The sequence below is a fragment of the Lithobates pipiens genome, unplaced genomic scaffold (assembly GCF_037356315.1).
Source record: "Lithobates pipiens isolate NorthernLeopardFrog02 unplaced genomic scaffold, aLitPip1_a1.2 Scaffold_19, whole genome shotgun sequence".
NCBI lineage: Eukaryota > Metazoa > Chordata > Amphibia > Anura > Ranidae > Lithobates > Lithobates pipiens.
This window is the reverse complement of record NW_027507764.1, coordinates 18,938,806-18,956,243: the sequence shown is the minus strand read 5'-3', so window position 1 is coordinate 18,956,243 and position 17,438 is coordinate 18,938,806. Positions and strand designations below refer to the sequence as shown.

General features: G+C 44.5%; 1 protein-coding gene across 1 annotated transcript; it reads right to left on the bottom strand.

Annotated features, from left to right (window-relative positions):
• Nucleotides 1-1,082: 1,082 nt before the first annotated feature.
• LOC143997912 (fucolectin-like) lies at nt 1,083-15,478 on the bottom strand. The gene is made up of 3 exons (XM_077493733.1): nt 15,275-15,478; nt 6,648-6,930; nt 1,083-1,805 (listed from the first exon to the last, which is right to left on the bottom strand). Exons 1-3 carry the CDS (start codon nt 15,378-15,380, stop codon nt 1,637-1,639), a joined length of 558 nt encoding a protein of 185 aa, XP_077349859.1. The 5' UTR covers nt 15,381-15,478; the 3' UTR covers nt 1,083-1,636.
• Between the last annotated feature and the right edge of the window lie 1,960 nt (nt 15,479-17,438).

Genomic DNA, 17,438 nt, shown 5'->3' with positions numbered 1-17,438 from the left:
AAGTAGGCAGTAGTGACAAGCAGGATGTCATCAACAGCTGAGTACCTGTGGAGAGATTGGAGCTGGCAAGTAGCCGACAGCTGAGGGGCCAGATCTGAGAAGGAAGGACTGAGCCCTGTTCTTACAGCGACCGAGGCAGGGTGGCTACATTCCTACATACAGTGCGACCAAGGCAGGGTGGCTATGTTTCTGCATACAGTGGGACCAAGGCAGAGGGGTTACGTTCCTGCATACAGTGTGACAAAGGCAGGGTGGCTATGTTCCTGCATACAGTGGGACCAAGAAAGGGTGGCTACGTTCCTGCATACAGTGGGACCAAGACAGGGTGGCTACTTTCTTGCATACAGTGGGACCAAGAAAGGTTGACTTCATTCCTGCATACAGTGGTACCAAGGCAGGGTGGCTACATTCCATGGAAAACAAATGTAGCCACCCTTTAACAGAAAATGGGACCATAGCAGCAAAAAAAGGAATTTGAAGATTTGGAGGAGACAGAGTAATAGAAGGGACTTTAAGTTAAGAATACATATTTGGCTATAATTTTTTTAAATCAGAGTTTAGTGTCACTTTAATTGCCTTGATATAAGGAGCCCCTGACATCATGTACTCCATATTCAGTAAATAAAATTGAGACAATCAGAGACTGAAACATACAATAGGAGTTATTGGGGAGTTATTGGAAACTGGAGAAATGCTTCAGAAGACAGTCATAGACTAGAGACCCATTACATGAGACTATTAGAGATCACTGCTATTACTGTCCATTTACAAATCAGTGCTTCCGCATTTGTGTTTAAAATGGAAGAAAAGTCCCCCCTTTCCCCCTCCCTCCTCCTATCTAGCTTGCCTAACCTGTAAAAAGAAAATTTGTTTTTTATACAAGTTATGTAGGATAGGTAGGATGGGGCGGGTATGCAACATTTGTTAAAAAAAGTTAGGATTTCCTTCCACTTTAATGACAGACCCCTTAAAAATAATTGAATCTAATATTTCTTTTAACAAGAACAATTACAATAGACCTGAAGAGAAAAAAATACATACAAAAAAAAACACAAGGATGGACGACACAGAAAAAAATAAGATAGTGTGAAAGAAACTTTATTGTCTTTAGTAAGCACTTAAGTAAGGAAACACTATCATCACCAGAACAAGTTTGAACATCTGACATTTGAGGTTTCTCATCTCTTTCCGATTATCGTCACCAGGACAAATATACAAAGCTATTTTCTCCAATGAGGACACAGACAGCAGTGGTTCCAACCCTTCTACACTTCATCCAAAACTAGATGTCTTTAGCTACTTTTTAAGCGGTCTATTCATAAATGCTTTCCCACAAGATCCACGCAAAGATTCACATAATTGAATTCAACTGGAAAAATGTGTGAACCCTGGGTGAAAGTTGGGTTACTCTTTGGTGGAAACATTTCTAAACTGTCCCCTACGTGTAATACACATTATTTTTATGTATAATGAAAATCAAATTCATGAAAGACGTCTGTAAAGAGTTTCTTAAAACAGGATTACAAGGTATAGAGCAGAAAATGTCCTCTAGCTGGATAGAACAGACGTATCATCAAGATGGACATGAAATTTGATGATGAACTTTAGGATTCCTTCTGTCGTGGTCCTCTGAGGTTTACCAGCAGACACGATTCTCCTGCGCTATGGGGTCACCGTAGACCTCCACCTCGCACAAGTGCAGGAATTCACTGCGCCCCGGGATCACCACACTGACGTATTGACCCTCCATTCCATTACAGCAAAAAATTGTTGTGGCATCAGCAACTTGGGTGACCTTACCGCACCTGTGGAGAACAAACAAGGATCAATGGAATGATACAGAAATTACACTTGTTTACTTGGAGGAGGTTTACTAAAGGCACCCAAAGTGTTAATTTTATTGTCATGCCTGTTGGTCATTTAGGGTTCTTCAGAAGCCTGACTGTGGCCATTGGAAGTAGAAAATGCCCTGGCATCAGCATCCCATCAACGGTTTTATTGGGAGGAATAGTGCCCCATTAATTATATCAGTGAAATGAATAGTGCCCCATTAATTATATCAGTGAAATGAATAGTGCTCCATTGATGGTGTCTATAGAGGAAAGGTGTCCCTTGTTGTGGAAATTTTATGAAGATGTATTTAATATGTATATATTCATAGTGTCTCCCAGTGTTAGTTCTCCCTCAACCCGCTCTAAAGAGCTGACTGACGCTAGTTGAGATCCGTTAGGTAGTGGTAAACTTCCTGAGGTTGGAGAGAGGTGTTTGCAGAGTGAGGATATGTCCCCCAGCGAAAGGGCCCCTGTGCGATGCACAGACCTTCGTCTGGTGGGACGTGTTCACTCTGCAAAGACATTATCGGTTTAGCAGATGTGCGCTCGTGTCACCCCTGTATGCCTGATCAACATATCTGGGGGGTGCCATGGCATACACCTGCAGTTAAGCTCCCGTCAGCAGGAACGGTATTCATTGGCTGTTGTATAAACTCATATCCTGTGTTGTCATTTCCCATGGAGGAAGCGATTGGCTGTTGGAGCCAGGACTTCCTGTTTGTGATTTCTTTTGTTGTCTTTGAATAAAATAGCCAGTGCACTGCTCGGCAGGGGGTCGTGCTGAGATGAGGACGTAAGCATGGTCATGTCTGTTTACTGGGGAAATGCAGACGGCATCGTTTAAGTAACATGCATTATACCATTAGACGGAAAGGGTGCATGTCAGTGTAGGTTAGATTGATTATGTATAGCGTATAGCCAAATCTCCACCACACCCTTCACTGGCATCAGTTAGTGGGCTACATCTGGCCCCTGGGCCGCAGTTGGGAGACCACTGGTCTATTCTAATATATTAAACATAACTTTTTTCAGGACAGAAAGGACTTTAGTTTGTATCAAATCTGGATACCTTTTTTTATTACCTTGATGTTTATTGGGAACAAATAAAAAGGCTACCAAAAAATATATATTTTCCTGTAATTTTCCCAAGCTTAACATGAAAAATAAGTTGTGCCTTTAGTTCTATTTTAAGATAAGATTAAGTTGGGTTGACAAGGGTACGGATTAGCACGATGGTGACATTTTCATAGGTTTGCAAGAATTTGGATGACATTGAAGTTCAAAAATGTGAGAATTTAATGTGTGTACAGTGAATGTCATCATCCAACATCATTGTTGCGGCTTGATTTATTTTGGGAGGGAATTTTTTTATATGTGTCTAGGACATACACTCGCCAGTCGCTTTATTAGGTACACCTGTTCAACTTCTTGGTAACACAAACTGCTGATCAGCCAATCACATGGCAGCAACTCAATGCATCTAGAATGGTTCAAAATAGAGAAAATATCCAGTGAGTGGCAGTTGTGTGGAGGAAAATGCCTTGTTGATGTCAGAGGAGAATGGGCAGACTGTTTGTTTCCAGGTGATTGAAAGGCAACGGTACTTCAAATAACCACTTGTTACAACCAAGGTCTGCAGAATACTATCTCTGAATGCACAACACATCAAACTTTGAAGCAGAAGACTACTCCAGGTTCCACAAATTGAACCATCAGAAGGACAGCGCATCAGGGAGACTCATAGGTTGATGTAAAAAGCATAAAGACAATTTATTAAATGAGAAAGATAAAAGACTCAATAAAGGACGTTTGATCCTCCTGGGATCTTGAAACCTTTACATCAGTCAATCACGACAATAAAACAACAGTTGCTTGATGACAAATTAGCCCTGGCATCTTCTATTCGTGACTTTGAGATGTTGGTGACTACAAGGCTGTGTTACCAATGTAGTCTATTGTGCACGTAGATAAAAAGGACTGTGGGTGATTAACTTCCAGAGGCAGGGGGAACCAGTGGAGTTCATATACAAATGAAAATAAATGATTGGAACTGAGTTCCCAAAGTCACTCACTTTTATGAATGGCTGGACTGTAGGGCTGGGGCGCCGTCAGCTTTGATAAAGCGCATGCGCACGAAACATGTTAGCAGGCCGGTTGGCATGGTAACCCCCCTCGCTACGGAGCCTCCCACGTGACCAATAGTGACCCGCAAACCGCTCGGGCAAGCGAAGCGGAGCGCTGCGCTCCAAGCCTCTCCGATACACAAGGTGGACGCCACCTTGTGTTCAACTTGGACCAACATTCTCCAGCGCTTACTGCACCCCCGTCCCGGAGCACAGGAAGCAGGATTGACCCTTTCTCTTCCACTCCTCCAGCCCAGCATGACGGCGCCCCAGCCCTACAGTCCAGCCATTCATAAAAGTGAGTGACTTTGGGAACTCAGTTCCAATCATTTATTTTCATTTGTATATGAACTCCACTGATGGTTCAATTTCTGCTTTCTTCCACCACGTCCAAAGTGGTCTAGCAGCTGCACATTGAGACTATTTACAGGTCCTCCTTGAGACAACAATTAACCTAACATTTGGACAAAGCGTTCTCTACAAAAGGTTTTATTCATTTGTGCGCCAATAACTTTTGTTTTTAATACTCCGGGTTCCACCTCTGTCATCTAAGAACAGGAAACTGAGGCTACAATTCGCACAGGATGACCAAATTGGACAGTAGAAGATTGGAAAATGTCTGGTCTGATGAGTCTGGATTTCAGCTGCAAAATTCAGATGTTAGGGTCAGAATTTGCTGTAAAAAACATGAAAGCATTGATCCTTCCTGCCTTGTAGCAACTGTTCAGGCTGGTGGTGGTGGTGTAATGGTGTGGGGAATATTTGCTTGGCACACTTTGGACCCCTTTGTACCAATTGAGCATTGTTTAAATGCCACGGCCTACCTGAGTATCGTTGCTGACCATGTCAGCATCTACAGTGTCCCCATCTTCTGATGGCTCCTTCCAGCAGGATAATGCACCATGTCACAAAGCTCCAATCATCTCAAACTGGTTTCTTGAACATGACAATGAGGTCACTGTACTCCAATGGCCTACACCGTCACCAGATCTCAATCCAATAGAGCATCCTTGGGATGTGGTGGAGATTCACATCAGGGATGTGCAGCTGACAAATCTGCAGCAACTGTGTGATGATATCATGTCAGTATGGACCAAAATCTCTGAGGAATGTTTCCAACACCTTGCTGAATCTATGCCACAAAGAATTAAGGCAGTTCTGAAGGCAAAAGGGTGTCCAACCCGTTACTAGCATGGTGTACCTAATAAAGTGGCTGGTGAGTGTATATATAGTGGTAGACGCTACCACAGTGTTAGAAGAAGTAAATGGCACACAGGGTTCTCTTTGATGCAAATTGTGGAGACTCCGGAATATCTGTTCTGAGCAGAGAAAATAGTGTTTCCAGTCTTCTTCTGGTTTTATAACTCTTAGCCCTTGTACACACAGTCGGAGATTCCGACAACCAAATCTGTCGGAGTAATTCCGACGGATTAATTCCGGAAGAGGTCCGGAAGTGATGTTGCATAAACACGGTCGGACAGAGTTGTCGGAAAATCCGATTGTACATAACGTGATGACGTTATTTCGTTATGACGGGACTACGTTCAGGCTAGTAGCCAATAGCTTTGGTCTAGGAATTTGATCTGAGCATGCGTGGCACGTTGTCAGTCGGAGTAGGCTACACATGATCCGAGTATGTCCGATCGGAGCATTTTGTCGGAAAATGTTACCAGCAAGTTGGAAAAGTTGGTCCGTCGGATATTCCGATGGAAGAGTGCGATGGACACCACACACAGTCGGAATATCCGACAAAACGGTCCGATAGGACACATTCCGTCGGAATCTCTGACCGAATGTACAAGGGCTTAGATTGAGCTCTGGAGTCCAGAGACTTCAAAGAGCTGAGGAAAGGAAAAAGCCTTTAACCCTGGGTTCAGGTATTACTGAAAGCCAGCAGACTGTGTGGGCAGGTATGATCAACCTGCATAATCATGGGCCTGACATTGATTTAGGGGTCCACCCGGGAGACAATATGTCCCTGTCCAGCATCAAGGGTTAGGATAGAGAAGCAGGGAGCCGAGAGGTGCAGGGCTGCATATAAGCACAGCGGTGCTGAGAGATGATGCGAGGGACCAGACTAAAAACTAGAGTTGCCACCTCATCCCTTTAAACCTGAACACATATGAATTACACAGGTTCTGAGGCTAATTAAATGCAGATAAGGCAACAATTGAGTTTAATTACCACCTTAATCAGCCACAGAATCTGTGTAATCAATATGTGTTCAGGTTTAAAGGGATGAGGTAGCAGCCCTTCTAAAAACCTATGCTTGAAGTAGTTCTGCAAGAAGAAGCCAGAAGGCTTGATATAAATTTCATGTGTGTTTAATATGATGGTGGAAACCCCTGTGAGACCAACCCTTTTCGTAAAGTGTTTACTTTCTCTTTAAATATATTCATAGGTCAAATCCAGTCATGGAGTAATGTCTCTTATTTTGGGTTCAGGGTGGTGCTTAGGACCTTTGTCATTGGGCTTTTGTTTTCATCATATTTTTTTTGTTTTGTATTATCATACAAGTCTATGAGAAGGCAAAACTCTCTTGAAGTAGGTCATTGCAGATCAGAAAAGGTCACATGCACCTGTCAATGAATTCTGAATGATCTCTGAAGCCTCTCAAACTGATGCCATCGACACAAGCCCAAAGCCCATTGACACAGGTAACCGTACAGTGTCCTGTCCCCGTGGTACTTACACCGGGTTGTTATTGTCTGGAGAATTTCCAATTCGGACCTCAGCGCCCATCATCCGTCCCATTGCGTCGTCTGTTCGTCCAGTGACTACAACGACATTCACTTTGAATTTCTGTTTCAGGTCTACCTTCCACCAGGGTGATGGGTCCGCATTTGTGTGGGTACAGAAGCCATGATACCAGTTGGTATCTGTCCCACCATCAATGGCCTTTTTAGCGTAACCAATAGGCTCCGACTGATAATCAGAAATCTGCGAGGCTTCCCCGCTTCTGGCGATATTTGTGGCTGAAGAAAGAAAAACAAAACACACTCAGTAATTATACATCGTGTACAAAGTATTTCCATTGTTCTAAAGGGGCCTTCACCAAAAAAAGAACTGTAAACTGCAATGTTGTCAATAATTTGAATGAGACAGTGGGATTGATTTACTATAGCTGGAGAGTGCAAAATCAGCTTCCAGGTAAATTTAGGGGTATACTTATTTTACCCAAATGAAAAATATGGATCGTGAAAATTAATTTTTAAGTTGTCTGTTTTTCCAGCATGTCACCTTTTTCTGTAGGCACTTGTCATCCGCAGCGGCAATTAAAGTGGAGGAGAAAGTCGAAAGGAAACTAGTTCCCCTATGGTCTCCTTAGTCACAGAGAGGTGGCATCTAATTGGATGCTGGCATCCCATATGGCATTGGTGGACATCTTGGGCCAGTAAGAGTCTATTCAAGACCCTGGCTCCTGGGTTTGGTGTGCATTTCATGTGTGACTAGTGTAGGGACAGGTCACCCATCTGTCAGGGACAGTAATTAGCATCAGGGAGAGGTTCCAGATGAGTAGGTGGAAGCTCAGGGACATGCCATCCTTCTTGGAATCCTCCCCACTTGGATATGGACCTGCCAGGCCACATTCCGCTCCTCAAAACAGGTGCTGTTAGCACACTGGAGACCTTACAATACTAATCCTCGTAGTTTCATCCTGTAAGTGTTCCCAGTTGCTGCCACTTTTTGGTTGGCTCTGTTCCCTTGCAAGGTCCCTGGAGTCACCCTTACAAGCGTGTTCCCACTTAGAATTGCACATAAACGTGCTGCTACTTCATACACGGGCAGCGCGAAGCTCCATGAATGGACAGTTTCCCAGCTCTCTTTCCCGGGATTGGTTGGCAGCTATGGGTGGAGAGACCAGCTAAAACTGATTGCTGGTCATGTATACAATTGTGTCATAAGGTGCTAAGGGCAATAATATCTTGTGATTTTTTTTTTTTTTTATGTTTACAGTGAACATTCTAATCATTGGCACCCAATCTGGAAAACCCAATTTTAATTTCTTATCGTACATCACGGGACACAGAGCCATAGTAGTTACTATGTGGGTTATAGGCCACCTTCATCATCCAATCATATGCTGCCTCTCTTTGACTAAGGAGACCATAGGGGAACTATTTTCCTTTGGACTTTCTCCACCACTTGCATTGCCACTTTAGATGAGCACCTCCTGCCTACAGAAAAAGGGGATATGCTGGAAAAACCAACACATAAAAAATAATTTCCATGATCCATTTTTTTTAAATGTTTAAAATAAGTATACCCCTAGATTTACCACCAATTTAAACCTATAAAAATAGGATTTTTAAAACAGCTTACCTGTAAAATCCTTTTTCGTTGAAGTACATCACGGGACACAGAGCCATAGTAATTACTATGTGGGTTATAGGCCACCTTCAGGTGATGGACACTGGCACACCCTAAGACAAGAAGTCCACTCCCTATATAAGCCCTCCCACTACTGGAGGTGTTGGCCATGAGTGAAGATGTGTTGTGCTGAGCTCTACTGGAGCAATCCTTGTATCAGGGCTGGCTTAGCCCTTCCTTCTCTGGGCTGGCTGCTCAGCTATTGGCTAATTGCCAGCTCTCATCTCTCTCCACAGTCACCCAGCTGTTCCTGATCCTACTCGTCTGACCCTACTATTTAAATCTGTCCAGCTCACTTCATCTCTGCCTTCGCCTTGGTCACATCACATGAAACCATCTTCTGCGGTTCTGTTTAAAGACGGGCTTGCTGACATCCCTTCTGGATCCTTACCCTGCTTGATGTTGCTCCACTTGGATCCCTGACTTCTGGCCTGGCTGATTACCTGATCTGGTTATTGAACTTTGGACTGGCTGACTACTCGATCCGTTACTGGACTCTGGCTATGCTTTGACTATGCTTACTCTATTTACCTTTTTATTTTTTTATTAATAAACAAGTGTGATTTAATTGTACTTCTGTCTCGGTCTGGTTCAAGGTTTCTGACACCTTGCTGGGGCTAGTTATGCAGCCGGATCCATTCAAAGTGTCTTTTAGGCCGAATTGAATGGTACCCGGGCCTCTTGTCCGAAGAAACAAGGTTTTGCCTTTAAATGCTGCTCTTTTTAGAGAGCTGGATCCCGGGATCCAGTACTTTTGGTATTAAGGCCATAAAGTTTTACTGGTGGGATGCTATTACAGGCCCAGGATTGTGGGTTCCCCCGGGGGTCCCTGGCTCCTGAAGGTTTGTTAACGGAACCCACCGTGAAGGTGAAGGGTGAATATTGAGTCTGTTAGTTTTTACCACAGAAAACCCTGCGGCGGGAAAGGTAAGTGGAGTTTTCCAAGAAATTTTCGAATTTTCTCATGAAATGTCTCCTTTAATTAGTAAATGCTGTCATGCCTAAATGTCACCGCTGGGGGCTGTATGGAGCACATGCCATCTCATGCTTCCTCAAAGAGATCACGCTGTGTCCGGAACAGCAGGCTTCTTTTTTTCTCCAGCTAGCAGCAGACCTCCAGTAAGTCTGCGGGGGGTTTCCTCTTCACCAGACACCCCCCACCTGTGCTGTACTCCGCCCTCTTCACGAGTAACAGCGTCAGGAAAAAAAGAACGATCAGCATGCCGCCCTACTCAGCAGCTTCCAGGGTTTCTCCTTGCCATTTTTTCCCCTCACAGAATGATCCCGTAGGATCAGAGGCCCGCGCTCTTTTTTAAAAAAGAGGAGGGGGCCGAAGGCGAAGGAGGGGGGCATGCTTAGCATGGCGTTGACGTCCCCCAAAGTCCAGTGCAGGAATGTGCTTTATTGCTGCCGCAAGCTGACGGAGGGACACAAGATCAAAGAGGGGCATGAAAGAGGTTTGGTGACACAGGCATTCCTTTTTGACACATTTACTATTGCATCAGGCTGAGCATTAATAGCAGCAGCAGGGCTGGAGTATTGCTCAAGCAGTGGATGCGTTCCATCTGGTAGTACTTCTGCTTTGTGCATCAGGCTATGGTCGGAAGGGGGGGGTAAAAACACCTCAAAAAAGGGCTATAGAAAGACTTCTACAGCCATAAGGGAGCCTAGAACCATGTCAAAAAAGATGGCATCCTCCCCTTACAGTGATATGGCTGTTCAGAGTGAGCCATCAGGCTGCTCTTAACACCGCAGCCCCCTGTATATATTACTGAAGAGTTTTTTTCCTCAACCATTTTAGGCTTGGAACAAAAGATTGATGCGTTAATCGCATCCCCGAGTGGGACTAAGCGTAACAGGTCCCCTTCCATTACCCAGGACCCTCAAACTGAGGAACAGGGGGCGAGAGATGACGAATTTCTCTCAGGGGACCAGGAAGAGGCTGATGACTCCTCTTCTGAAGAGTCTAATACGAAAGGATCAGGTTCACAAGAAAGATTGTTGGTACAATCTCTCCCTGAATTGGTCTGCTCCACATTTTTGCTGCCAGTAGCGAAGTCAGTCGATGAGCCCACTTCTTGTTTACGTTTGTTAAAGCCTCCCCAAGCTATTCATGCTTTTCCTATCCATTCATTAATAAAAAAAAAAGCTTATGTATTCTTAGTGGGAGCACTCAGATAAACAGTTTTTTCCTCCAAAAAAGTTTTCAACACTTTATCCTATAAAGGAAGAGTTTAATAAGAAATGGGGGATTACAGCAAATGACGCTGCTATATCCTCTGTGAATAAAAACTTGACTTGTCCGGTAGACTCAAATGCTGAAAACAATAAATGCTTTAAAAACAATATTTCTCTGGCAGGTTCAGTGGTTCAGGCTGTGCTGGTAGCGATCGGGGTATGTCAGTCCTTAAAAGATTAGTTTAAACAGGTACTCAAGGTTATTCCTGATCAGCAGGCCCAAGATTTGGCCGGGGTATCAGAGGCGTTATGTTTTACAGTAGACGCTATGAGAGATTCTATTCTCCAGGCCTGGAAGTAGTGAAGGCCTTTGCGCTACTGTGAGTAAATAGGAAGGAATATGTGTGTATAAATCAATGTGGGTATATTCAAAAGTGCTGCATAATGTGCACAATAACACCTAAAGAAAAATAATAAATGTAGAATTTTGCGCAAAAGTGAAATAACTCAAAATTAAAAATTAGGGTGCCTATGGAAGTGTTGAAAAATTGGTCAGCCAAAGCACCATCTAAAAAGCTCTTGGTTAGTTTTCCATTTCATGTTGAACGGTTGTTTAGGGACGATCTGGATAAATACATCCAAAGAATTTCTAATGGAAAATGTTCCCTTTTACCAGTTAAGAAGACGTGTTTTTCTTTTAAACAAGATTCTCCTCCAGTGCAAGGAGCATCAGCCTCCAGGCAGTCACGATGGCCTCCACCATCAAGTTCAAGAGGTAAACCTCAGGATCAACCCCAGGGTCAAAAGAGGCCCTGGGGGAGGAAACCCACAAAACAAAATACTAAAACCTCCTTATGAAGGTGCACCTTATGAAGGGGCAATCCCGCTCGCTCAAATGGGGGGAAGACTTCTGCAGTTCTCAAGGGTTTGGCAGGAACAGTGTCGAGACAAATGGGTGGCTTCCTCAATATCTCTAGGTTACAAACTAGAGTTCCGAGAGTTTCCATCTCCTCATTTTCTCAGATCAAACATTCCCAGAGAACCAGAAAAACAAAGTCTCTCTTTCCGGCTTTGGACCATCTCTTGTCTCAAAAGGTGATATTGGTGGTCCCCATGGAAGAGTAAGGGTTAGGGTTTTATTCAAACCTTTTCACGGTATCAAACCCACACGGGAATGTCTCGCCTTCTTCGTAGGATCAAGCGGGAAGGGAAGGAGGTAATTCTTGTGGCCCAGGAGATCTTGGTATGCAGAGATTGTAAAGATGGCGGTAGGGGAACCGTGAACCCTACAACTGCGGCCAGACCTTCTCTTGCAAGGTCCGGTATTCCATCCTACCTTACAAATGCTAAATTTAACGGTTTCACTATGGAGACCCACATTCTGAAAGACTGTGAGCTGTTAGGTTCAGTAGTTTCTACTTTGGTTAATGCTAGGAAGCCGGTCTCCAGAGTAATACAGTATATTATAGAGTCTGGAAGGCATATGTCTCCTAGTGTGAATCCAGGGGTTGTCACCCTAGGAAATATGTCATAGGTAGGATCCTTGAATTTCTACAGATGGGATTAGAAACGAAGCTGGCCTTGAGTACTATCAAAGGCCAGGTGTCGGCCTTATCTGTATTTTTTTCAAGAACCACTTGCTTCACACTCTCTGGTCCATAACTTTATTCAGGGGGTATCGCAGATTAATCCTCCAGTTAGATCGCCCCTGAACCCTTGGGACTTGAATTTAGTCCTGTTGGTGTTACAGAAACAGCCTTTTGAGCCAATACAAGATATTCCCTTGGTCCTTTTGACAAGGAAATTTGTTTTTCTGGTTGCTATCTTCTGCAAGAAGAGTTTCAGAGTTGGCAGCTTTTTCTTGTAAAGAGCCATATTTGATTATTCATAAGGATAAGGTTGTATTATGTCCTCATCCTAATTTCCTACTGAAGGTAGTGTCAGGCTTTCATGTAAACCAGGATATTGTTCTGCCTTCATTTTTTCCAGAACCTCGTTCTGCGGAAGAAAGGTCACTACATTCTCTTGATGCGGTGAGAGCAGTCAAGGTCTACTTGAGCGTGACTGCTCAGATTCGTAAAACAGATGTTTTGTTTGTGTTGCCAGGTCGTAAGAGAGGACAGGCAGCATCGAAATCTACTATTTCTAAATGGGTTTGTCAAGTGATTGTTCAAGCTTATGGTTTAGAGAGGAAAATTCCACCTTTTCATATTAAAACGCACTCCGCCAGGGCTGTTAGTACTTCTTGGGCAGTGCATCACCAAGCCTCCATGGCTCAAATCTGCAAGGCCGCAACTTGGTCTTCAGTCCTTACATTTACCAAATTCTATCAAGTAGATGTAAAAGGTCATGAGGATATCGCCTTTGAGTGCAGTGTACTGCAGGCAGCAGTTTAAGTCTTCTAGTCTCTTAGTGCCCTACTTATATTTGTGCCTCCCTCCCTTCAATTGGCATTGCTATGGGACATCTCATATAGTAACTACTATGGCTCTGTGTCCCCTGATATAGGATAAGAAATTCTTTAACCACTTTCAGACCGGACCAATTTGCTGGTCAAAGACCAGACCCCTTTTTGCGATTCGGCACTGCGTCGTTTTAACTGACAATTGCGCGGTCGTGCGACGTGGCTCCCAAACAAAATTGACGTCCTTTTTTTCCCACAAATAGAGCTTTCTTTTGGTGGTATTTGATCACCTCTGCGGTTTTTATTTTTTGCGCTATAAACAAAAATAGAGCGACAATTTTGAAAAAAACACATTATTTTTTACTTTTTGTTATAATAAATATCCCCCAAAAATATATAAAAAAACATTTTTTTCCCTCAGTTTAGGCCGATACGTATTCTTCTACATATTTTTGGTAAAAAAAAATCGCATTAAGCGATTATTGATTGGTTTGCGCAAAAGTTATAGCGTTTACAAAATAGGGATAGTTTTATAGCATTTTTATTAATAATTTTTTATTATTTTTTTTTTACTAGTAATGGCGGCGATCTGCGATTTTTATTGTGACTGCGACATTATGGCGGACACATCGGACATTTTTGACACATTTTTGGGACCATTGTCATTTATACAGTAATCACTGCTATATAAATGCAGTGATTCCTGTGTAAATGACACTGGCAGTGAAAGGGTTAACCAGTGGGTGGCAGTGTAGGGGTTAAGTGTTCCTAGGGGTGTGTTACTAACTGTGGGGGGGTTGGGCTTTCATTTAGTGTACACTGATCTCTGCTCCAATCACATGGAGCAGAGATCAGCGTCACTAGTTGCTAGGCAGAATGGAAAAATGTTGTTTACACAGCATTTCCTCCATTCGGCCGCTCCGTGAGACGATCGCGGGGATGCCCGCGGCGATCGAGTCCGCGGGTCCCGCGACTGGACTCACGGGGGTCCCGACCAGCGCGGGAGCGCGCCGCCGGCGGCGCGCTCCCGATGGCAGGGCGGCATCGAATATTGGACGTACCTGTACGCCAATATGCCTGCCCGTGCCATTCTGTCGAGGTACATCGTCGTGCGCTGGTCGGGAAGTGGTTAAAACAGCTTACCTGTAAAATCCTTTTCTTTGGAGCACATCACGGGACACAAAGGTCCCTCCCTTCTTTTTGGTATGCATGTGTATTGCTTTTCTACAAAACGGAGGTACTCCAGTAGTGGCAGGGGTTATATAAGGAGTGGACTTCTTGTCTGAAGGTGGCCTATAACCCACATAGTAATTACTATGGCTCTGTGTTCCGTGATGTACTTCAAAGAAAATGCATTTTTTTACAGGTAAACTGTGTTAAGAATCCTATCTTTAGAGGTTTGAATGGGTGGTAAATTTAGGGGTATACTTATTTTAAACATTTAAAAAAAAAATGGATCATGGAAATTAATTTTTATGTGTTGGTTTTTCCAGCATATCACCTTTTTCTGTAGGCAGAAGGTGCTCATCTGAAGCGGCAATGCAAGTGGAGGAGAAAGTCAAAAGAAACCTAGTTCCCCTATGGTCTCCTTAGTCAAAGAGAGGCAGCATATGATTGGATGCTGGCATCCCATGTGACATTGGTGGCCATCTTGGGCTGGTAGGAGTCTATTCAAGACCCTGGCTCCCGGGTTTGGTGCGCATTTCGTGTGTGGCTAGAGTATGGACAGGCCACCCATCTGTCAGGGACAGTGATTAGCATCAGGGAGAGGTTCCAGATCGGTAGGGAAAGTGCAGGAACGTGCCAGCCTTCCTGGAATCCTCCCCACTTGGATATGGACCAGCAAGGCCACATTCTGCCCCTCAAAACAGGTGCTGTCTGTGCACCGGAGACCTTCCGCTATTACTCTTTGCTGTTTCATTCTGTGAGCGCTCCCAGTTGGGTTGCCTTCTTGCTGGGCATGTTGGGTATTGCTGAACTTTCAATTTCAATACAATTCTGTTTTCTGCCACTGAAGTCTGAGAGTTTACCACGCTGCATCTCCACACACACTTTTTCAATCAAGATCCAATGATGGCCTGTTCAAATGTTTAAAAAGTCAACCACTTCCATAGGGTGTTTTTACATTTTTATATGGTTATATTTTACTAAGAATAAGAGACAGGAATAGGCTGTATAAAAACTTTGGAATTGGTCTAGTTTTTCGGTGAGTGTTGTTTATACCTTTATTGCATGTCTCTTTAAAATACCTGAAGGAGTTCTTTTGATGACCTACCTGCTGCCATAAGAGTGTATTCAGACCCTCCTCCTCATCTAGTGCACCAAAGTAATTTTTATGTACTTTTTTACCTTTATATTATTCTTACCTCCAGGTGGACGGCTGCAGCACCAAGCCAGACCCAACGACCCCAGGAAAAGCAAAGCCACCAAAGTCTTCATTCTGGAGGAGACACCAAGAGGGTCTGTTGCCATAGTATGTTAATACGAGAAGGTGATTCTGCATCTCTTCCTCAGTATCATCTCTTCTTTCTCTGGTACTTCGAAATAGCTTTTCTTAGTATTAAAATAAATTCTCTTTCGATCAGATCTGTAATTTCATATATAGTGCCGTGAAAAAGTATTCACACCCCTTGAAATTTTCCACATTTTGTCATGTTACAATCAAAAACATAAATGTATTTTATTGGGATTTTATGTGATAGACCAACGCAAATGCCACGTACACACGTAGCCGTCTATCCAACGGACTTAGTCTGGCGGACTTCCCGCCAGACTGTCCGTCGGACTTTCCGAACGGACTACTTGCCCACACGGCACTTTTTCAGCGGACTAATACGGCGTACTAAGTCCGCCGTACTATCCGCCCTAATTTTGAAATGAACGGACTCGCCCACACACGCGGAGGAAAGTCCGCTCATTTCGAGCACGTCTCCAGGTAGGCGGGGCCCGCGAAGGATAAGTCGCTGGCCCCGCCGCCTTGTATTGACTTAAAGGGGAACCCCAACGCCGAAAAAAATCGGCGTGGCGGTCCCCCCAGGTCCACATCAGACCCTTGTCCGAGCACGCTACCCGGCCGGCCAGGAAAGGGGGGACGAGCGAGCCCCCCCCCCCCCCCCCTCCTGAGCCGTACCAGGCCACGTGCCCTCAACATGGGGGGTGCCTTGGGGAAGGGCCTCTTCCCGACAACCCTGGCCATTGGTTGTCGGGGTCTGCGGGCGGGGGGCTTATCGGAATCCGGGAGCCCCCTTTAATAAGGGGGCCCCCAGATACCGGCCCCCCACCCTATGTGAATGAGTATGGGGTACAATGTACCCCTACCCAATCACCTGTAAAATAAAGTACAAAAAAAACACAACACACAAGATAAAATAGTTTATTGCACAGCTCCGGGGGTCTTCCGTCTTCGGGGGTCTTCTCGCCGGACTCCTCCGCTATATTCTTGTAGCTCTTTTACTAGCGGAGGAGCCCGGCTTTCTTCCTCGCCGCCGCCCTCTTCTTCCAACTTGGGGGGTCTTGTCCCCCTCTTCGGTTCTTCTGCCGGGCCACCGCGCCTTCTTCTAGCTCTTTTACAGGCGGTGGCCCGGTCTTCTGTCGCCGCCTTCTGTTCTTCTGTTTTCTTCTTCTTCAGATGTTGCCTCGCTGAGTCCTCCGCTCACAATGATAGGGACCGGGCGCGCGGCGACTTATATAGGGACAAGGGGCGGGGTCTTCGGTTGATGAATGAAATAATGAATGAAATACTTGTATAGTGCACAATGCGAACTGAATCGCCTCTAGGCGCTGTCACATGGGTTGATTACGCCGGGCGGGAAAAGTCCGCTCATTTAAAAAATATGGCGGACTGGCACACACACGGCCGGATTGTCCGCCGAAATGCGAGTCCGGCGGGAAGATTGGAGTGCAAAACTACTTTCTAAGTCCGCCGTACTTTCGGGTCAAACAAGTATGCCGGAGGCTACACACGGGGGGATTGTCTGGCGGACTTCAGTTTGCCGGACTTTTCCACCCGCTTGTTTGATCGTGTGTACGCGACAAAAGTGGCACATAATTGTGAAGTGGAAGGAAACCTATAAATGGATTTCCAATTTTTTTCTAAATAAATATGTGAAAAGTGTGGGGGGCATTTGTATTCAGCCCCCTTTACTCTGATACCCCTAACTAAAATCTAGTGGAACCAATTACCTTCAGAAGTCGCCTAATTAGTAAATAGAGTCCACCTGTGTGTAATATAATCTCAGTATAAACACAGCTGTTCTGTGAAGCCCTCTGAGGTTTATTAGAGAACCTTAGTGAACAAACAGCATCATGAAGGCCAAGGAACACACCAGACAGGTCAGGGATAAAGTTGTGGAGAAGTATAAAGCAGGGTTAGGTTATAAAAAAATCTCCCAAGCTTTGAACATCTCACAGAGCTCTGTTCAATCCATCATCCGAAAATGGAAAGAGTATGGCACAACTGCAAACCTACCAAGACATGGCCGTCCTCCTAAACTGAAAGGCCGGGCAAGGAGAGCATTCATCAGAGAAGCA